This window comes from Hyperolius riggenbachi, chromosome 4 (genome assembly GCF_040937935.1).
Source record: "Hyperolius riggenbachi isolate aHypRig1 chromosome 4, aHypRig1.pri, whole genome shotgun sequence".
Classification (NCBI taxonomy): Eukaryota; Metazoa; Chordata; class Amphibia; order Anura; family Hyperoliidae; genus Hyperolius; species Hyperolius riggenbachi.
Window position 1 is genome coordinate 234,704,707 of NC_090649.1, and position 17,517 is coordinate 234,722,223.

The window sequence follows — 17,517 nt, forward strand, 5'->3', positions numbered from 1 at the left end:
AGGGGCCCTAAACCGTGAGGAGTAGTCTTGAAACGAAATTTCTCAAAATGACCTGTGAAATCCTAAAGGTACTCATTGGACTTTGGACCCTTTAGCGCAGTTAGGGTGCAAAAAAGTGCCACACATGTGGTATCGCCGTACTCAGGAGAAGTAGTATAATGTGTTTTGTGGTGTATTTTTACACATACCCATGCTGAGTGGGAGAAAGATCTCTGTAAATTAACAAATTGTCATTTACAGAGATATTTCTCCCACCCAGCATGGGTATGTGTAAAAATACACCCCAAAACACATTATACTACTTCTCCTGAGTACGGCAATACCACATGTGTGGCACTTTTTTGCAGCCTAACTGCGCTAAGGGGTCCAAAGTCCAATGAGCACCTTTAGGCTTTACAGGGGTGCTTACAATTTAGCACCCCCCAAAATGTCAGGACAGTAAACACACCCCACAAATGACCCCATTTTGGAAAGTAGACCCTTCAAGGTATTCAGAGAGGGGCATGGTGAGTCCGTGGCAGATTTCATTTTTTTATGTCGCAAGTTAGAAGAAATGGAAACTTTTTTTTTTTTTTTTTTTTCTCACAAAGTGTCATTTTCCGCTTACTTGTGACAAAAAATAATATCTTCTATGAACTCACTATGCCTCTCAGTGAATACTTTGGGATGTCTTCTTTCCAAAATGGGGTCATTTGGGGGGTATTTATACTATCCTGGAATTCTAGCCCCTCATGAAACATGACAGGGGGTCAGAAAAGTCAGAGATGCTTGAAAATGGGAAAATTCACTTTTTGCACCATAGTTTGTAAACGCTATAACTTTTACCCAAACCAATAAATATACACTGAATGGGTTTTTTTAAATCAAAAACATGTTTGTCCACATTTTTCGCGCTGCATGTATACAGAAATTTTACTTTATTTGAAAAATGTCAGCACAGAAAGTTAAAAAAATCATTTTTTTGCCAAAATTCATGTCTTTTTTGATGAATATAATAAAAAGTAAAAATCGCAGGAGCAATCAAATAGCAGCAAAAGAAAGCTTTATTAGTGACAAGAAAAGGAGCCAAAATTCATTTACGTGGTAGGTTGTATGAGCGAGCAATAAACCGTGAAAGCTGCAGTGGTCTGAATGGAAAAAAAGTGGCCGGTCCTTAAGGGGTAGAAAGCCCTAGGTCCTCAAGTGGTTAAAGCAAAGGGAAAATTCCCAGTATGTTTTGCTTTTCTATTCAATATGAACACATATCAATACAATATTGGTAGCTGGTACATTTGTCTGCACACACTGAGCTTCTTAATGAGCTTCAAAATAACAGATCTGTGTCATTACTTAATTACAAGGAATACTGGAAAGTGTCTGCTCACCCTTGGTCCTGAAACGCCTCCACCCTTGGAAATAAAAAGAGAAACGATCATTAATGCATTTCACTTTCATTTATGTATAACTCAAACAGAATAAATATGTTAGCTCTGACCCAAAATCCCGTCATGCCTTCTATTTGCCTGTGTGACAAACAATAGCACAAAATAGACTGAAATTGAAATCTGTTTTAGAAGACTGATGCCCTCGGAATATAAATGCTGCTATCCCATTTATGATCACTTAGGTTTAGAGGTTTAATCCAATGATGCATCATTCTGTGCAAAGCTGAAAGAGACATTCATTGTTGATGTGGGGAAATGGTAATTGATTGGCTAGCTGGCAACATGAAAGAGGAGCCTGCGGTTCAATGAAGGCATTTGTACGGTGCAGAAGTAACTAATGATGTCATATTGCTCTACCTATAATGGAGTACCACAGAAAGCTCTGTATATTACTCAGGATAAACTATGGAAAGTCAGAGTTACATTGTAATGATGGCTAATTGTCTTCATGTATTGCCCATCAGTGGTTTATAAAGTCAGAGCTGTGCTCACCTCCATCACTTTTCAGAGCAATAATAAATGATGCCATTGTAAAGGGAGGACATACAGTACTTACTTTTGGTGGATAAGTTTGCCTAATGCTGCATAACTTTTATTGCACTATTTACTTACTATTTCAGTTTTCAGACTCATCCTCTAGTGGGTATATCATTAGAGATTATCATTAAGATTGTAATTTAGATGTTAATGAGTCTGGAAGATTTAATGCAAATTGTATGCAGCCCGGAATTGGGACAATCACAGGCACTTCTGGGCAGGATACACTTTTCCAATTCTAAGCTGTATAGAATTTCCATTAAAGTGGAACTAAACTCAGAGTTTTCTCTCTGCTCTAAAAGATTAGCCACAGCATGATAACCTTTATGGAAAAAATCTTCATTACAATTTATGGAAATCCTATTGCTATATGGAGAGCTGCCTTGGCAGAGGTCTCCTTCAGTCTAATCATAGCTAGCTTATCAGTATAAGAACTAATTAGACACCTTAACACCTTAATCTGACTAAAGTTGTAAAAAAGCAAACATTCGGCCCTGCTGATATTGTGTCTTTAATGTAACACACTCATTAATGTAACCTCTGGTAATCTGACTAAACAAGCACAGAACATTGAGAAGTGAATTTCTTCAGCAACTATACTTGAAATAAAGACTTTTCAATGTGTGCTGTGCAAAAGTTTGGGCTCGCTTTAACTTCTCATGCAAGTCACAATTATGTGCATCTTATTGACCATTTCTAATCAGTATGTAAACAATACTGAATAAGTGTTAAGAGGGGATCGTCATCCATCATCATTCTCAGCCACATTATTGTGACTATCACAATACAGATACTGCTCCTAAAGGATAATGTGCTATACACAGTATGGTTGTTGTTATTATTATCATTAATTTATAAAACGCCAACATATTCCATGGCTCTGTAGGTTATCCAAAATACCCTGCTTAACTTCCTAATTGCCCTTGGTTGGATATCTGAATTTGGAAGTCCTTATGAAACCTATAAAATGGCACCTTCTGGTGTCTCAAAGCTGTGGACTGTCATCCCATGGTCCTTACCAAATTCAATACACTGTACTTATGGTTTATTCAATAGCAGTTGCAGTCCTGTTGATTATTCGGGCATCAGAAGTGTTTTAATCACTCACCAGATACAAGCATGCAGCTAATCTTGTCAGAGATTTGTCAGAAACACCTGATCTGCATGCTTGTTCAGGGTCTATGGCTAAAAGTATTAATCGGATCAGTAGGATAGCCAGGCAACTGGTATTGTTTAAAATTGAATAAAAATGTCAGCCTCCATATCCCTCTCACTCCAGTCTCCAGGTTCCCTTTAAATGTTCCTCAACCAATAATGTAGTTATCATTTCTTATTGATTTTGCTCCGCTGAAAATCTGCATATTTTATACAAAAACGTCTCTACTAATAGCAGTCTGCCTGTCACACATAGGCCCTTATTCAATCAAGTTTTTCTCCTAAACGTCTAACTTTTCAGCACTTTGTAACTGAAAAAGTACCAAAAAGAAGGTGAAAAGGTATTTTGAATATGTTCTTGCATGCTGGTGGCTAGAAGGTATATACTTAGCAAGCTGTTTAAATATCACCAAGAAGAAAACCCGGGAGAAAAAGTTCATTGAATAGGGGCCATAGTGGTACTGTAGCTGCTACCTTCTTCCCCGCCATCTCTCTGCTCTCCAAACTCCCCACAACCATGTTTGTCAGAATGAAGGTAGCCATAGATATAATACTTTGTTGTTCTGGCCAGTCATCTTCTGTACCACTAACTTTCCATATTGTGATTGTGCTGATGCTTAAACTACGACTTAAACTTGCCTGACACAGTACCAATAGGGATTTCTACACATGTTGTTCTGCAATGTCTATGGGCTGGTTTGCAGATGGTAAGTTGTATGTGTCTGTTGGACTACCCGTTGCAGAATAAACTTTTATGTCTTGTGTATGGCTATTTTTATGCACATATCTGTGATCTGTTATCTTCCTAGAAGCATGGTTCTCACTCTGTGTAATCGATTCCTCTCTCCTGTGTGCGGTGATTTTATCTGCATTTTAGATTGATCCATTCCCTTCCTGTTTATGGTTAGATTAGGGCTGATGTGCAGATGACAAATCACATATATGGATGCGAATCATGTTGTGTGTATGTATGTGTGTGTGTGTGTGTGGGGGGGGGTATAAATTCAGCAGTAAGTGAACACAACATTGTTATATTCGGTGTACAATTTGCTGTTAATGGGTGTGTGTTTGTAAACAACACACAGCCAGGGGTTCACAGGTCTCTTCATGGGAGCATAGTATGTGCAGGGCATTATAACTGCCTCGCTGTCACTGGGCTGACTTCATATATTTGTGCTTGATTTAGCACATTGTGGCATAGGACAGTGTCCAAACTGAATGGAACACATCCTTCTGATTTAACATTCATATGTAAAGCAGCCAACAAGAGCCATTCTACTTGTTAAAATAATTTTCATTCCTATCCAGTAGACCTACACAACTTGACTTGCAGCAAGCCATGTTTCACTTTCATTTAACTACATAGTTAAGGCTGAAATAAAATCAAGATCAGAGTCACAACTGATTATAATGTAGTCAGCCTTACATTCCAACATAGAGATATCAAACGCAGGTAGTTATGCTGAATCTGGCAAATTACAGCATGATGAGCTGAAACTGTGGCATCATTACTGCAGGAAGAGACATTAGCCAGCTTTGGAAATAGCTCTGGTACATGAACGTGTGGGTATTTCATTTTCTGAGTAACAAAGCTGTCCATGTTATACACAGAAAACAAATTCAATTTGTTTTCAAATTCAAATACACAGAAAACAAATTCTAACGTTCAATATTTTATCCCTTAAAGCCCTTCATCCCTAAATCGCTTCCCCCATCCTTCCTAAATCTCTTCTCCCATTTTCCTGAACTCCCTACACTGCATCTCCTTCCTAATCCCATCCTTTTTCCTTCTAACTGCCTAATCCTTCCGCTCTACACCTCCTATCTTCTGGCTTTATCCCTCCTCTTTCTAGATTCCTTCTTTCCTGTGACTCCTTCCTATTGCCATATCTCCCTCCCTCCTCCTCCTTTTTTCCCCTAATTCCCTCATCTTTCTTTTTTTACTTACTCCTTCCAGCTTCCGTATTAACCCGACATCCTACATCACTCATCTTGCCATCTTGCCTCCCCCCCCCCCCCTCCATTCCATTTCTTGCTACATAACCCCCTCCTATCAACCCTTTTTTCAAGCTCAGCGGCCTTCCTTCCACACATAATCTATAATAATAATTCCCTTAGGTATCTGCATCCATCCACTTCATCCATGTCAGCTGAGTGTACATGTGTGGTGCCACAGCCATTGGGAGCAGGCATGTGCAGGTGAGCCATCACGTGGGAGTGCAAGTGCACGCATGTGCATATGAGTCACAGGTGCACCACTGTTCAGCGTCTGTTATGTAATGGGCTAAAATCACTAGTAATCATTATTTACCTTTTTAACTGCATTCCTTCCATCTGTTTGTCTGGAGCTCCTTACTTTCTAACTCTTCTAACACCTGTCTGTACATTTTATCTTCCTAGCATGACTTGCTCATCTCTACGTCCTTATAAGCATCAGCTCATAGCTCACACCTTTCTGCACTTATCTGTTCCTTCCTTAAAGCGGATCCGAGATGAAAAACTAACTATAACAAGTAACTTGTCTAAATAGCTTATCTAAAGTTTAGATAGTTTACACAGCAAATCTAACTGTAAACAGCTTCAACAGTATATGATGATTTCTTCCTGTGATACAATGAGAAAAGCCATGTTCTGTTTGTCATCATTACACAGGTAATCTGCAACTGCATCTCCACCCCTCAGCCTGTGAAAAATTCACTCCCCCCTCCCCTCTGCCTCTGAAATCTCTGGCTAGTAACCTCCTCCTCCTCCTTCCCAGACTGAGCTTCCATAAGCCCTTGCTACGTGGGTCTGAGTGCCCTGGCATTTTGGAGAAGCTGTGTGTGAAGCTTGTTTAGTTTATAGGGAATTAGAGTATTAAGACAAAAAAAAGTATTTCGCTTGAGGAATGCCCTATAAACTGTATGTAAGGAACACAATTATGCAATGAATAAAAGTTAATCTCAGATCCACTTTAATTCCTTTCCCTGCTTCCTTAATTCCCTGCCTCCCCTTTCTTCGTTCCCAATTCGGCCACCTGCTTCATATTTCCTTCCATTCCTCTTTCTTTCTCTTATAATTCCCAGTTACATTCTTTCGTCCTCCCATCTTTTGTCTCTTCCTTTCAATTATAGAGCAACATTTCTTTTCCTATAAAAAATACATATTTTATAAGAAATAAAATGTTACTTCCATTGTTCCTAATGCATCTGGGCCACATCAAACTATGCCAAATAAAACACACATCATTTTCTAGTAAATGTAACACACAAAGATATAAAGATACTGGTAAGATAAAATGACCCACTTTGCAGAAGGTGTAGAAGGACTCATAGAAACCATAAAATTACCTGTCAATAGCTACAGTGCATGTAACAGCTACACATATCACAATGCTTGTCAGAAATCATATACTTACTGAGAGCCCACGAGCACCAGGTAGTCCTGGCTCTCCCTAGAAATAGAGATTGTATTATTTTAGGATGCACATAACAGAAACAACAAAATATGGCAAAGAGAGAGAGAGACGCAGCCATTAGTTGGTCTGGCTTTGTTCAGAGATGGGACCTCTGAGTGTAAATAGCTGCCAGACAGACTTGTGTGTGAGTGTGTGTGTGTGTGTGTGTGTGTGTGTGTGTGTGTGTGTGTGTGTGTGTGTGTGTGTGTGTGTGTGTGTGTGTGTGTGTGTGTGTGTGTGTGTGTGTGTGTGTGTGAGTGTTTGTGTGATTGTATGGGTGTGTGTGTCTGTATGTGTGTGTGAGTGTGCGTGTGGTTTGTATGACTGCATGTGTATGTATTTGTGTGACTGTGTGTGTGTATGACTCTGTGTGTACATATGTGTATGTGTGTACTTCTGTTTCTGTGTGTGTATGTGTGTTACTATGCGTGTCTGAGTGTGTGTGTTTGTACACGGGCGTGTATATTTAGCACAGTACAGTTCAGAAAAGAAATTACGTTTTTATTATAGTTTCATAGTATTAAATAAGCAGTATGAGAAAAAGAATCACAGTGAGATAAGAATCATATAGGAAAACTGACTGGTTTTTTAGTTATGTGAAAACTTTGTTACAGTCAATTACATGTAAAAAAGATTACACATTAATAACAGCAACAGTTGTGTGTAGAGCTTCTAGTCAAGCCTATTTTACACTATAAGCTGAAAACCTACTGCATTTTAACTTTCCATAGCAGTGCATTGTGAAAAAGGCTTCACTTAACCTTCCTGGCGGGTAAGCCCGAGCTGAGCTCGGGCTATGCCGCAGGAAGGCACCGCTCAGGCCCCGCTGGGCCGATTTGCATAATTTTTTTTTGCTACACTGTGTGTGCAATGCGATCCGCCACTATTCGTCGCGCCGCGGCCGCCCCCCCCCCCCCCCCAGACCCCGTGCGCTGCCTGGCCAATCAGTGCCAGGCAGCGCTGTGGGGTGGATCGGAGTCCCCTTTGACATCACGACGTTGATGATGTCGGTGACGTCATCCCGCCCGTCGCCATGGTGACGGGGGAAGCCCTCCAGGAGATCCCGGGGGATGCCGCTGACCTTGTCTCGCTACATGAAAAATATATATATATATTTTTTTTTAAAGGATTTGCTGCCCCCTGGTGGATTTTTAGCAAACCGCCAGGAGGGTTAAAATGTGTATAGTGTGAACTATACGTAAAACATGTACTTACTTTGAAAATCATTTTTACTTACTTTACATATAACTGAGAGCAACTGATATATCATACTAGTGATAATAAGCAGGTGAAATTACCACACACCAATCAGTATTTTAAGTGTTAATTCACTAAAGAAGCTTGCCTTACTAAGGTGTAGTGACAAGATTTCACAGTGAGAGTGTTGTCTTATCATTCCTGTTCTTAAAGGGAAGGTTCAAGCAAAAAAAAAAAATGAGTTTCACTTACCTGGGTCTTCTACCAGCCCCATGCAGCCATCCTGTGCCCTCGTAGTCACTCACTGCTGCTCCAGTCCCCCGCTGGCAGCTTTCTGACCTCGGAGGTCAGGGCCGAATTGCGTACATTTTTACACATTCCCGCTAGTGCAGGAACATTAACACGTACATTTTTACGCGTTAGTGGTGCAACGCGTAAATTTTTGTTCCTGCACTAGCTGGAATGCGTAAAAATGTATGCAATGTGGCCCTGACCTCCGAGGTCAGAAAGCTGCCAGCGGTGGACTGGAGCAGCAGTGAGTGACTACGAGGGCACAGGATGGCTACATGGGGCTGGTAGAAGCCCCAGGTAAGCGAAACTCATTTTTTTTTTTTTTGCTTGGACCTTCCCTTTAAGTTATCACCACTGTAGTTATTCTCACATGCAGGAAGGAGAGGAGCCACACAGGCAGGATGTAGCTCCACCCCTCCTGCTGCCAGGGTGAGTACAGCTAGCCTATGTAGTACAGCATTGGAAGGAGAGAGACAGGTTGTGGCTGTGCATGTGTGGCTGGGTCTGTGTGTGTTTCTGTGTCTCTGTGTGTGAATTTCTGTGTGGTCATAGTGTAAAAAGATCCTCAGAGTTTTGTTTACATATAAGAGAAGCAGCATTAATGAAAAAAGGAGAAGATGTTTTATGTACAGGGGACCTCTATAATCTCAGTCTGGGCCACCTACCAACTTAACTAACTAGTAACTGCTTTCATGTACATTTTCCATTTTTAGACATATTTACCCTGACTTCTACCTTGTCCATTTAAAGGATACCCAAACTGACATGTGACATGATGAGATAGACATGTGTATGTACTGTGCCTAGCACACAAATAACTATGCTGTGTTCCTTTTTTTTCTTTCTCTGCCTGAAAGAGTTAATATCAGGTATACAAGTGTCTGACTCAGTCCTGACTCAGACAGGAAGTGACTACAGTGTGACCCTCACTGATAAGAAATTCCCCTTTTTTACCTCTTTTTTTGCTCTCAGAAGCCATTTCTGCTAGTAAAGTGTTTTATAGTTGGAATTTCTTATCAATGAGGGTCACACTGTAGTCACTTCCTGTCTGAGTCAGGACTGAGTCAGCCACTTGCATACCTGATATTTAACTCTTTCAGGCAGAGACAGAAAAAAAGTAACACAGCATAGTTATTTGTGTGATAGGCACTGTACATACCCATGTCTATCTCATCATGTCACATATCAGTTCGGCAGGGGCGGCGCCAGGGGGGTGCTTGGGGGTGCTCGAGCACCCCCTAGAATTGTCCAAGCACCCCCAAAGCACCCCCTGGAGTGAACTGACTTCAGGCGTCTAAAAGACGCCAAGTCAGTTCACACAGCGGCAGCACGGAGCAGCAGGCAGGGCTACGGTAAGATGGCCGCCCGGAGCCTTGTTCTGCAGACTTCGGGCGGCCATTTTCCCGTAGCCCTGCTCTCTGCATGCAGGCAGGAAGTCTCGTCGTGACGTCGGGAAGGAAGAGGATCGTGGGCGCGCGGGCGCTGCGCGCCACAATGAGGTCGGGACTCGGGACAGGAGGTCGGGAAAGAAGGTCTTCTGGCTGTAGGTGAGTAAATGGGTTTTTCTTTTCTTTTTCAGGTGATGCTGATTGTGCATATTGGGGTCATATCCAGTGGCGGCGCCAGGGGGGTGCTTGGGGGTGCTCGAGCACCCCCTAGAATTGTCCAAGCACCCCCAAAGCACCCCCTGGAGTGAACTGACTTCAGGCGTCTAAAAGACGCCAAGTCAGTTCACACACCGGCAGCACGGAGCAGCAGGCAGGGCTACGGTAAGATGGCCGCCCGGAGCCCTGTTCTGCAGACTTCGGGCGGCCATTTTCCCGTAGCCCTGCTCTCTGCATGCAGGCAGGAAGTCTCGTCGTGACGTCGGGAAGGAAGAGGATCGTGGGCGCGCGGGCGCTGCGCGCCACAATGAGGTCGGGACTCGGGACGGGAGGTCGGGAAAGAAGGTCTTCTGGCTGTAGGTGAGTAAATGGGTTTTTCTTTTCTTTTTCAGGTGATGCGGATTGTGCATATTGGGGTCATATCTGCTACGGATTGTGCATATTGGGGTCATATCTGCCACGGATTGTGCATATTGGGGTCATATCTGCCACGGATTGTGCATATTGGGGTCATATCTGCCACGGATTGTGCATATTGGGGTCATATCTGCCACGGATTGTGCATATTGGGGTCATATCTGCTACGGATTGTGCATATTGGGGTCATATCTGCTACGGATTGTGCATATTGGGGCGATATCTGCTACCGATTGTGCATGTTGGGGTCATTTCTGCTACCGATTGTGCATATTGGGGTCATTTCTGCTACCGATTGTGCATATTGGGGTCATTTCTGCTACCGATTGTGCATATTGGGGTCATTTCTGCTACCGATTGTGCATATTGGGGTCATATCTGCTACCGATTGTGCATATTGGGGTCATATCTGCTACCGATTGTGCATATTGGGGTCATATCTGCTACCGATTGTGCATATTGGGGTCATATCTGCTACCGATTGTGCATATTGGGGTCATATCTGCTACCGATTGTGCATATTGGGGTCATATCTGCTACCGATTGTGCATATTGGGGTCATATCTGCTACCGATTGTGCATATTGGGGTCATATCTGCTACCGATTGTGCATATTGGGGCCATATCTGCTACCGATTGTGCATATTGGGACCATATCTGCCACCGATTGTGCATATTGGGACCATATCTGCCACCGATTGTGCATATTGGGACCATATCTGCCACCGATTGTGCATATTGGGACCATATCTGCCACCGATTGTGCATATTGGGACCATATCTGCCACCGATTGTGCATATTGGGACCATATCTGCCACCGATTGTGCATATTGGGACCATATCTGCCACCGATTGTGCATATTGGGACCATATCTGCCACCGATTGTGCATATTGGGACCATATCTGCCACCGATTGTGCATATTGGGACCATATCTGCCACCGATTGTGCATATTGGGACCATATCTGCCACCGATTGTGCATATTGGGACCATATCTGCTACCGATTGTGCATATTGGGACCATATCTGCTACCGATTGTGCATATTGGGACCATATCTGCTACCGATTGTGCATATTGGGGCCATATCTGATAACGATTGTGCATATTGGGGCCATATCTGATAACGATTGTGCATATTGGGGTCATATCTGCTAACGATTGTGCATATTGGGGTCATATCTGCTACCGATTGTGCATATTGGGGCTATATCTGATAACGATTGTGCATATTGGGGCCATATCTGATAACGATTGTGCATATTGGGGCCATATCTGATAACGATTGTGCATATTGGGGCCATATCTGATAACGATTGTGCATATTGGGGTCATTGGACGTGTTTTTTGTTAAAATCTGCTCACATTACGTGTATTTTCTTGAGAAAACCTGCACAATTATGTGAATTTTCAGGGAAAAGGGTCACCAAAACTTGGGCCCTCTGTCTTTGCGTTGCACTTTTAAAGGGAACCCGAGGTGAGAATAATATTGAGGCTGCCATATTTATCTCCCTTTAAGCAATACCAGTTGCCTGGCTGCCGTGCTGGTCCTCTGCCTCTTATTCTTTCAACCATAGACCCTGAACAAGCATGCAGCAGGTCAGGGGTTTCTGACAATATTGTCAGAACTGACAAGATTAGCTGCATGGCTTGTTTCTGGTGTAATTCAGTTCACTACTACAGCCAAATAGATCAGCAGGGCTGCCAGGCAACTAGTATTGTTTAAAAGGAAATAAATATGGCAGCCACCATATCACTCTCACCCTGGGTTCACTTTAAATTACAGTTAGCCCCGCCCTCATCCGGTCATGACCACGCCCATTTTTTCGCCGCGGCGCGCTTCGCGCGCCGCAGGTTGTGGCCACACCCATTTTTGGCGCGGCGCGCTTCGCGCGCCGCAGGTCGTCAGCTCCCCCGGAAATTGGTCCAGCACCTGCATAGCACCCCCTAAAAAAATTTCCTGGAGCCGCCACTGGTCATATCTGCTACGGATTGTGCATATTGGGGTCATATCTGCTACGGATTGTGCATATTGGGGTCATATCTGCTACGGATTGTGCATATTGGGGTCATATCTGCTACGGATTGTGCATATTGGGACCATATCTGCCACCGATTGTGCATATTGGGGTCATTTCTGCTACGGATTGTGCATATTGGGGTCATTTCTGCTACGGATTGTGCATATTGGGGTCATATCTGCTACGGATTGTGCATATTGGGGTCATATCTGCTACGGATTGTGCATATTGGGGTCATATCTGCTACGGATTGTGCATATTGGGGTCATTTCTGCTACGGATTGTGCATATTGGGGTCATTTCTGCTACGGATTGTGCATATTGGGGTCATTTCTGCTACCGATTGTGCATATTGGGGTAATTTCTGCTACCGATTGTGCATATTGGGGTCATATCTGCTACGGATTGTGCATATTGGAGTCATATCTGCTACCGATTGTGCATATTGGGGTCATATCTGCTACCGATTGTGCATATTGGGGTCATATCTGCTACCGATTGTGCATATTGGGGTCATATCTGCTACCGATTGTGCATATTGGGGTCATATCTGCTACCGATTGTGCATATTGGGGTCATATCTGCTACCTATTGTGCATATTGGGGCCATATCTGATAACGATTGTGCATATTGGGGCCATATCTGATAACGATTGTGCATATTGGGGCCATATCTGATAACGATTGTGCATATTGGGGCCATATCTGATAACGATTGTGCATATTGGGGCCATATCTGATAACGATTGTGCATATTGGGGCCATATCTGCCACCGATTGTGCATATTGGGGCCATATCTGCCACCGATTGTGCATATTGGGGCCATATCTGCCACCGATTGTGCATATTGGGGCCATATCTGCCACCGATTGTGCATATTGGGGCCATATCTGCCACCGATTGTGCATATTGGGGCCATATCTGCCACCGATTGTGCATATTGGGGCCATATCTGCCACCGATTGTGCATATTGGGGCCATATCTGCCACCGATTGTGCATATTGGGGCCATATCTGCCACCGATTGTGCATATTGGGGCCATATCTGCCACCGATTGTGCATATTGGGGCCATATCTGCCACCGATTGTGCATATTGGGGTCATTGGACGTGTTTTTTGTTAAAATCTGCTCACATTACGTGTATTTTCTTGAGAAAACCTGCACAATTATGTGAATTTTCTGGGAAAAGGGTCACCAAAACTTGGGCCCTCTGTCTTTGCGTTGCACTTTAAGGGCCCGTTCACACTGCACGCGTTTCCAGCCGCGTTTTGGAAACGCGTGCAGGTGGCCGATACGCACGACATCAGACATTGCATAGAGTGCAATGTATGATGTTCACACTGAATGCGTTCCGGACCTGTGCGGTCCGGGAACGCATGCTGCACGCAGATTTTGCTAAAACGCGTGGCTGTCCCATTCACTTTTCAGTGATGGGATCAGCCACGCAACGCACACAATCGCGGATGGCCATGCGTTCGTACGCATTGCGTTCTGCACGCATGGCCATCCGCATTTGTGATCTGAACGGGCCCTTAAAGGGAACCCGAGGTGAGAATAATATTGAGGCTGCCATATTTATCTCCCTTTAAGCAATACCAGTTGCCTGGCTGCCGTGCTGGTCCTCTGCCTCTTATTCTTTCAACCATAGACCCTGAACAAGCATGCAGCAGGTCAGGGGTTTCTGACAATATTGTCAGAACTGACAAGATTAGCTGCATGGCTTGTTTCAGGTGTAATTCAGTTCACTACTACAGCCAAATAGATCAGCAGGGCTGCCAGGCAACTAGTATTGTTTAAAAGGAAATAAATATGGCAGCCACCATATCACTCTCACCCTGGGTTCACTTTAAATTACAGTTAGCCCCGCCCTCATCCGGTCATGACCACGCCCATTTTTTCGCCGCGGCGCGCTTCGCGCGCCGCAGGTTGTAACCACACCCATTTTTGCCGTCAGCTCCCCCGGAAATTGGTCCAGCACCTGCATAGCACCCCCTAAAAAAATTTCCTGGAGCCGCCACTGCAGTTCGGGTATCGTTTAAAAGGTATACTTACTTCATCTCATTAACCTAGTCAGATCCCTTGACATTGTATCACCTCCTTGTGAAAATGTATCTTGAATGGTGCAAGATTATTGGAGGGGAAAATAGACAAACACTTCCATTCCAGTGCAGGAGACTTGGGCGCAGCAGTGAGTAACTTCAGTGCTGTCAGAAGACGCAGCTGAAGTTACTTATAAAACACTATAATTGCTGGAAGCCTAATTATATCATTCCCCACCTTCCATGGCGGCCTGGAGGGGGAATAGTATTTAATACGGCTGGGACTTGTGCAGCAGCAGGATCAGCCATATACCGGCTGTATTCTGCGCCCAAGTCTCCTGCGCATAATAGAAGGCCTGGCAAGTAACACTGGATTACTTATTTAATAAGTATTTCAGGAATCTGTATACCACTCTTACCCCTTTATACAATCCTACTGATACCAATTATTCCTGCTGAGGGTAACATATGGTGTCCTCTGACAACACCCAATGCTTCTCTGGCACTTCCCTCTGGGGCTGCCTGGGTGTGGATGCATTACATTTATCCAATGTTTCCAAAATACAAAAAGAAAATCGAGAGCCCGCAATAGTGTAGTAAGCTACAACAAATGGTATAAAGTGAGTAATTACAGGAGGGTACTCACAAAGGTGGCTTACCACACAGGCAACCACTGTAACAGGTGGGGAGTTTGACCCAACACCACTCAGGTAAAAGTCACTCTCTGTAAATAGGAAAGGAGATAGTGTAACACCCCTCCACCAGGGGAGAATTAGATTCACTGAATGGCTAGTTTAACAGAAGCCCCAGCATAAAGTAAAACTGATTAAAAAAGTTTAAAAAAGTGAGGTAGTGGTGGACTTACCTCCCCAGAAGACCCAGAAAACACCCGGTTTTATCAATAAAAATCAATTTATTTGTAGCTCCAACTTTGCAACGTGTTTCACGGGTCTCAGGAGCCCTGAGGTTTAGCAGTGACGTGCAGTGATGTGTATGACTAAGGCGCTCATACACGTCACTACAAAACCACAGTGTTCCTTTTATGGCCTGAGGAAGCAGTCTTGGACTCATGCAACGTGTTGCAAAGTTGGAGCTAAAAATACATTGTTTTTTATTGATAAAACCGACCGTTTAGTCTTCTCAGGAAGTAAGTGCACTACTACCTCCCTTTTTAAATGTGTTTTAATTAGTTTTACTCTATACCTCTGTTAAACTAGCCATTCAGCACATTTATCCAATGAATGGCAGAACAGTGCAGAGCTGCACTGTAACGCAATGGGCACTTCCACTATCGACCTATGTGAATGAGTCTATGAGAAATCATAGATCCATTGTACTTGTCCGATGCCTGTCTAATGAGTGTATGTGAAGCATTTGACTAATTAAAATACTTCCTCCGCTTTATTTTTTTTTATTTGCTGAAGCTCTAAACTATTATGATGAAATGACTTTGACAAGCAAAATTATTCCCAGAACCCTTGAGAAATGCCCCCTGCGGTACCACTGAATGACAACCAATGCTTTCAATTCTACTGACCTTTTGACCTCTTGGGCCAACAGGGCCGGGAGATCCTTCTGGGCCTGTCAGTCCCTGTTACAGAAAAACACAGTTAATACAAACAATTATACTGCACTAAAAAAGTTCTAAAATTCATAAGCAACAGTTAAGGGTATTTTTAATTCAGCACTCCTTGCACTAGAACCATAAGCAAGATAAATGATTTCCCTCTAAGGTGAGCTGTAGGGTGCAGAGGAGGGCAAGTTCAAGCTCAGACAGCTCCAGGAACTGCCCTGCCATCAGTTTCATTAATTAGTAGTGTCTTAAATCTCATTCACAGACAGGATATCTAAGCACGTCTTTCTCAGTTTTCTCCATTATCCATCTACTGACAGTGGTGGGTGCCATAACATCCCTGCTGTGGAGACACATGAACAAAGCAACACCATTAGCAAGTGCAGAAGCTGAAACCTTGCTAAAATGTAAGAAGAGTTGTGCCATCCTCTAACTTTTCATTACTCAGCAGGAAGAGAAGGTGGTCATTCAACTTCAGGTAATTAACAGCACAGCGTGTATTAAGCGGAAGGAAATCAGAACCTCTGGAGTGAGAACACAAGGCGAACACACACAGACACACACACATACACACACACACACACACACACACACACACACACACACACACACACACACACACACACACACACACACACACACACACACACACACACACACACACACACGCACACACACACGCACACACACACGCACACACACACGCACACACACACAGGCACACACACAGGCACACACACAGGCACAGACACAGGCACAGACACTAAATGAAAGCATTCATATCACCTACAAGCCCCAATGCAATTCATGCTAGAATGGGGGATGATGTTTGCAGCGGAATTATTTCGGCTATTTTTACACCATGTTAAGCATGCTAAAAAAACAAAATTGCAACGGAGAGGAAAATTTTCAATCGGGAAATGCAACATAATGAGTATGACATAAAAGTATGCTTCACCACAACTGTAAACATGCACATCATCCAGTAAACACACAGTACATTGTGTGTAAATCTGACGGAATCTTGCGCACCACACCACTAATGCGCAGATGTGACTGCAGCACCATTACAATATACCGTGTTTCCGCTAAAATAAGACCTCCCCGAAAATAAGCACTAGTTAAATGGGACGCTTTTTGTGTATGGGGAGGTGTGTAGTCTCTTACAGCACCTCCCTTGTGGCTGCGTCCCCCTCCATTCACCTGTAACTGCTTCAGCACCCTATTCAAGAAGTTATATATCAATGTGTGCCGGTGACGCATCAGCATGCGCGCATATTGATTATGACAACACTAACATAGCGTCTACCGCTCCCCTCAGAGTAAGCTCCCTTCTCCCAAAAAACAATCTAATAATAATCCCTAGCAGATAATTTTCCCTCCAAAACAATGTAAGTGTCTTATATTCAGAGAAACACTGTAATAGTATTGCACTGTTCTGAATCACTAAAATCCTCTGGCTCAATTTTATAAAGAGTTGACAAGAGGGAAAGAGAGGCATTCACACTATGCAAGTTGTGTTGAACTGTGTGATCGCATGAGAACACATTGCTCACACAATTCTACAGGCATGTTTAAATCTCTGCTTTGTAACTTATCATGTTATCCTAATGCACTTTCTACACTGTGTAAATGGATAATGTGTAAAAACATGCACGTCACACAGCAATTGTTTATGCTATGGAAATATCATTTGAGTTTTAGGCTATTTCCACACATGCGGCTTGTTTCACTAAAATGTGTTAACTCATATCACGCCTGCACTAGTGCTTTTGCGCGTGTTTTTGCGCACAATTGTGAATTTCCGCACACAATCGT

At 43.3% G+C, this 17,517-nt stretch overlaps 1 protein-coding gene across 2 annotated transcripts in view; it reads right to left on the reverse strand.

The window, feature by feature from the left end:
- Positions 1-17,517, reverse strand: part of COL9A1 (collagen type IX alpha 1 chain) — a 220,785-nt gene that overhangs the window by 104,860 nt on the left and 98,408 nt on the right. For both annotated transcript variants that reach the window (XM_068281455.1, XM_068281456.1), the window contains exons 11-13: positions 15,664-15,717; positions 6,514-6,549; positions 1,365-1,388 (exon numbers count right to left, since the gene is read on the reverse strand). In XM_068281455.1, coding sequence (XP_068137556.1) covers positions 1,365-1,388; positions 6,514-6,549; positions 15,664-15,717 — 114 coding nt within the window. The remainder of the gene's footprint in view (positions 1-1,364; positions 1,389-6,513; positions 6,550-15,663; positions 15,718-17,517) is intronic.